Raw genomic sequence first — 4,497 nt, forward strand, 5'->3', positions numbered from 1 at the left:
TGTAAGAAGGTAGATTAGTATTAAGTAGGAGAAGAGAGAAGCGGGGTGATCATTAACTATTAGTCCTCCACTAGTATTATTTGTATTAAGACTTTTTGACCAATTACCAATCAAACACATAAATACAAATGATAGGAAAGGAAGCTAAAGGCAGAGATGACCATGACCATTCTTCCTTGATGTTCCAATAGATACTTCCCTGATCCTTTTGTCTCCTCCTTGGAACTTTGCCATTGTCTGACAGCAAAATTATGCCTGTTAATACCATTCAGAAATTAGCAAAGTCACATCCTCTTTACTGCACCATGATATGTGTAAACATTGGCTTATTATATAAAGGAATATTTTCTAATGTTTTGAGCTGTCAAACAACAAAATGGCTTTCTTCTGTTAGGGTTCATCACTCATCAGTGAAAAGGATTTTTGGAAATATTATGATGGTGGATGTTGATGGTTTGGTGGAAGATTGGACCAGATGACATCTCAGGTCCCTTTCAAATCTAAGATTCAATGATACTAAGGTTATATCCCTACATCAAGTATCTGTTGGTTGCTTTCAAAAGAAATAGGAATATCAAAAATGAACCAGAACAACTGTACTTGGGTGACAGAATTTCTCCTTCTTGGTCTTTCTGATGACCCTCAGACTCAGCTGCTGCTCATTGTATTGTTCTTGGCAGTCTACTTAGGCACTGTGCTTGGGAGCTTACTCCTCATCTACTTGGTTATAACTGACTCACAGCTCCATACACCCATGTACTTTTTTCTTTGCAACTTATCTCTGGCTGACCTTGGTATCTCTACTTCCATTGTTCCCCAAGCCCTAGTCCACATGTTAATGAAGAAGAATGTCATTTCCTTTAAGGGCTGTGCAGCTCAGATATTTTTTTCCATTGTTTCTGGAGCTACACAGTGTTCCTTGTTAGCTGTGATGTCCTATGATCGGTATTTGGCAATCTGTGACCCCATGCATTACTCTGTCATCATGACAGGGAGAATATGTGCCCAATTGGCATTGGGGTGCTGGATCTGTGGCACTGTAGCATCCTCAGTTGACACTATATTCACAGTATGCCTCCCCTACCAAGGAGACAATAAGATTGCTCACTTCTTTTGTGATGCTCCAGTTCTCTTGACTCTGGCAACTGGAGACACTCATAAAGCAGAAATAGCCATTTTCTTCATGGGAGTAGTGATTCTTCTTGTACCTGTGTCTCTGGTCCTGGTCTCCTATGGATTTATCATAGTGACTGTCATCAGGATGAAGACAACCTCAGGAAGACTCAAAATATTCTCTACCTGTGGCTCCCATCTCCTTGTGGTCACCCTTTTTTATGGTACACTAATAATTTCCTACATGACATCCAACTCCTCAAGGGAGCAGATCAAGCATGTTGCTGTATTCTATGGTGTCATAAACCCTATGCTTAACCCTCTCATCTACAGCCTGAGGAATAAGGATGTAATGAGGGCATTCAGAAATTCAGTAAATGGGAAGGAATCTTGATTCTTGTGATATAACTACATTTGACCACATCTCTTAACTGCAACCCTTATCATTTAGCCCCCTGGCAGAAAATGACCATTCCCTGTGACTGGTATTAAAGAATACATGAAAAAATATTGTCCTTTTATTTCATTCATATACATCTATACACACACACACACACACACACATATAGTTGAGGTCACATAGCTATTAAGACAGATTTGAACTCTTGAAGATGATTCTCCTGATCACAAGAATCGGTACTGTACCATCTATTTGCCTCTGTAAATATATATATATATATATATATATATATATATATATATAATATATATATATATGTGTGTGTGTGTGTGTGTATGTTTATGTGTGTATATATATGTGTATATTATATTTATTGTACAACCTTACAATGATTCAATTACTGAGAGAAGTTTGTGGTGATGCATCAATCTCTATAGATTTGGCTGGAGTTTTGATACTAAGGAAAACTCAGGGAAGAGTATTATCAATGTGGAATTTGCAAAGCCCTAGAAATTATGCATTGGATTTTGGAGAACAGAGCAATCTGTGGTGTAAGGATGGATGGCAATAAAGAAATGTAATCAAGCTGTTGAAATCTAATTGAGAGATGCATATAAAAGTTAACATGACCTTTTAAATATAGTATACACCTATCATTTTGTCATTGTAGGGAACTGCAATTAATGAAATCTTCTCTACCAATGAAGACTGGCAAATACTGTAAGATATATTGTCTTACATAAATGTTGCCCAGGGACATGGATGAGTTAAGTGACTTGACCCAAGTCACAAAGCCAAATTTCTTGACAATGAGGCTGTTTCATATTTACTAAGGGATCCTGCCTCTTTAACCTAATCTTAACCTAGTATTATTAGAAACAGAGTTAAAGTTATTTAAGGTTTTAATGACATTGTGTTCTATCATTATTAGACTGCATCTGGAGAACTATGCTTTGTACTGAATGCATCATTTTAAGAGGGGAAATTCTAAAGTGGAGTATATCCAGATTATGCTAATGAGGATAATGAGAGGACTTAAAGCAAGCTGTAGGAAGATTGTTTCAAAGAAGAATAGAATCTGGATTTATACCAGGAATTCTACATTAGCTCAATATTAGGAAACTTATAAATAAAATGGATTTTGTTGATAATAAAAGCAATATCATATGGTTATAGTAATAAATAAAGGAAAAGTTTTTTAAAAAAATTTTTAGGCAATTAGAGTTAAGTGACTTGCCCGGCACCAAACAGCTAGTAAGTGCCAAGTGTTTGGTCTGAGACCGGATTTGAACTCAGGTCCTCCTGACTTCAGGGCCAATGCTCTATCCACTGTGCCACCAACCTGCCCCAAGGAAAAAGTTTTTGACAAGATACAACCCTTTTTTTGGTGAAAAACATTGCAAAGTAGAGGAATAAATGGAACTTTCTTTAATATGGTAAATAGTTTCTATGTGACATTAAGAACTAGCATTACATAATGGAGAAATGGTAAAGGCCTTTTCAATAGCATCAGATATAAAGCAAGAAAGGCCTTGCTCGCCACTGTTATTTGATATCATTATAGAAATGCTAGCCATAGCTAAAATGATTGAAGGAGAAAGTAATAAATATTGGAGGGGATATGGAAAAATTGGGACACTAATTCATAGTTGGTGAAATTGTGAACTGATCCAACCATTTTAAAGCACAATCTGGAATTTTGTCCAAAGACTTATTAAACGGCCTATACCGTTTTACTCAATGATACAACCACTAGGTCTATTTCCAAGGATGATTAGGGAAAAAGAAAAAGACCATATATGTTCTAAAATATTTATAGCAACTCTCTTTGTGGTGGCAAAGAACTAGAAATTATAGGATTACCCATCAATTGGGAAATGGCTGAACAAGTTGTGGCATATGATTGTGATGGAATAAAACTGTGCTTTAAGAAATAATGAGCTTAATGATCTTAGAAAAACATGGATAGACTTGCATGAAATAATGAAGAGCAAAATGAACAAAAACAAGAGAACATTGTATATAGTAACAGCAATATTGTTTTAAGAACAACTTTGAGTGTATAAGTCATTTTGACTATTATAAGTAGTCAGATTAACTACAAAGGATATACAAAGGAAGATGCTATCTGTATCCAGAGAAAGAATTGACAAAGAGAACAATCTATGGAATAATTTTGCATATATGCATTTGTGTGTATGTGTGTGCATAAAGACACATATTTGTGTCCAAGGGTAGCCATCTCTAGGGCTGGAAAGAGAGGAGGGAAGAAAAAAAGGGGAAAAAGAAACTTACAAGAAACCTTTATTATACATTCAAAATGAATAGTAAGTTGTGAATACTAGATTTGAAGTTTCAGGTGCAATAATCTTTTTATTATACTATGTTATGGAAATGCTTGTTTTATTCCATAAATTAAAAATTAAAAAAATAAAAATTTTAAAAAGAAATGCTAGTTATATCACTATGACAAGAAAAAGAAACTGTTGATTTAGGAAGAAGCTGGGGGTGGTGCCAAGATGGTGGAGTAAAAGCAGTGATTTGCTTGAGCTCTCCCCCAAACCCCTCCAAATATCTGTAAAAATGGCTCTAAACAAATTCTAGAGCAGCAAAACCCACAAAAAGACAGAGTGAAACAAATTTCCAGCCCAAGACATCCTGGATGGTTGATTGGAAAGATCTATTACACCAGACTGGCAGAGGAACGTAGTTCAGCGTGGGCTGTGCAGGCAAAGACAGGGCCTCAGCAAACTGGAGCAGGCCTCAGGGTACTGAATCATGGGCATCTGTGGTTTCCAGACTTCTCAACCAACAAACACCAAAGTCAACTTATAAGGGCAGTACAAAAGGTCTGTTGGACCTTGGTGAGAGAAAAGCTTGGTCTGGACGCAGTCTTTGTGCAGCCCCAGGGTGGTAGCTGCTTCTGGACCTCTTGGCCCACAGATGGAGGGGGGAATTCAGCAGCTGATCAGAGAGGAATTGCA

At 36.8% G+C, this 4,497-nt stretch overlaps 1 protein-coding gene across 1 annotated transcript; it reads left to right on the forward strand.

The window, feature by feature from the left end:
• Window positions 1-580: 580 nt before the first annotated feature.
• Window positions 581-1,507, forward strand: LOC114046930 (olfactory receptor 2D2-like). Its single transcript, XM_027867562.1, has one exon. It carries the CDS (start codon window positions 581-583, stop codon window positions 1,505-1,507), a length of 927 nt encoding a protein of 308 aa, XP_027723363.1.
• The last annotated feature ends 2,990 nt before the right edge of the window (window positions 1,508-4,497 follow it).

This window comes from Vombatus ursinus, unplaced genomic scaffold, assembly GCF_900497805.2.
Source record: "Vombatus ursinus unplaced genomic scaffold, bare-nosed wombat genome assembly UNPS02014786.1, whole genome shotgun sequence".
Taxonomy (NCBI): Eukaryota; Metazoa; Chordata; class Mammalia; order Diprotodontia; family Vombatidae; genus Vombatus; species Vombatus ursinus.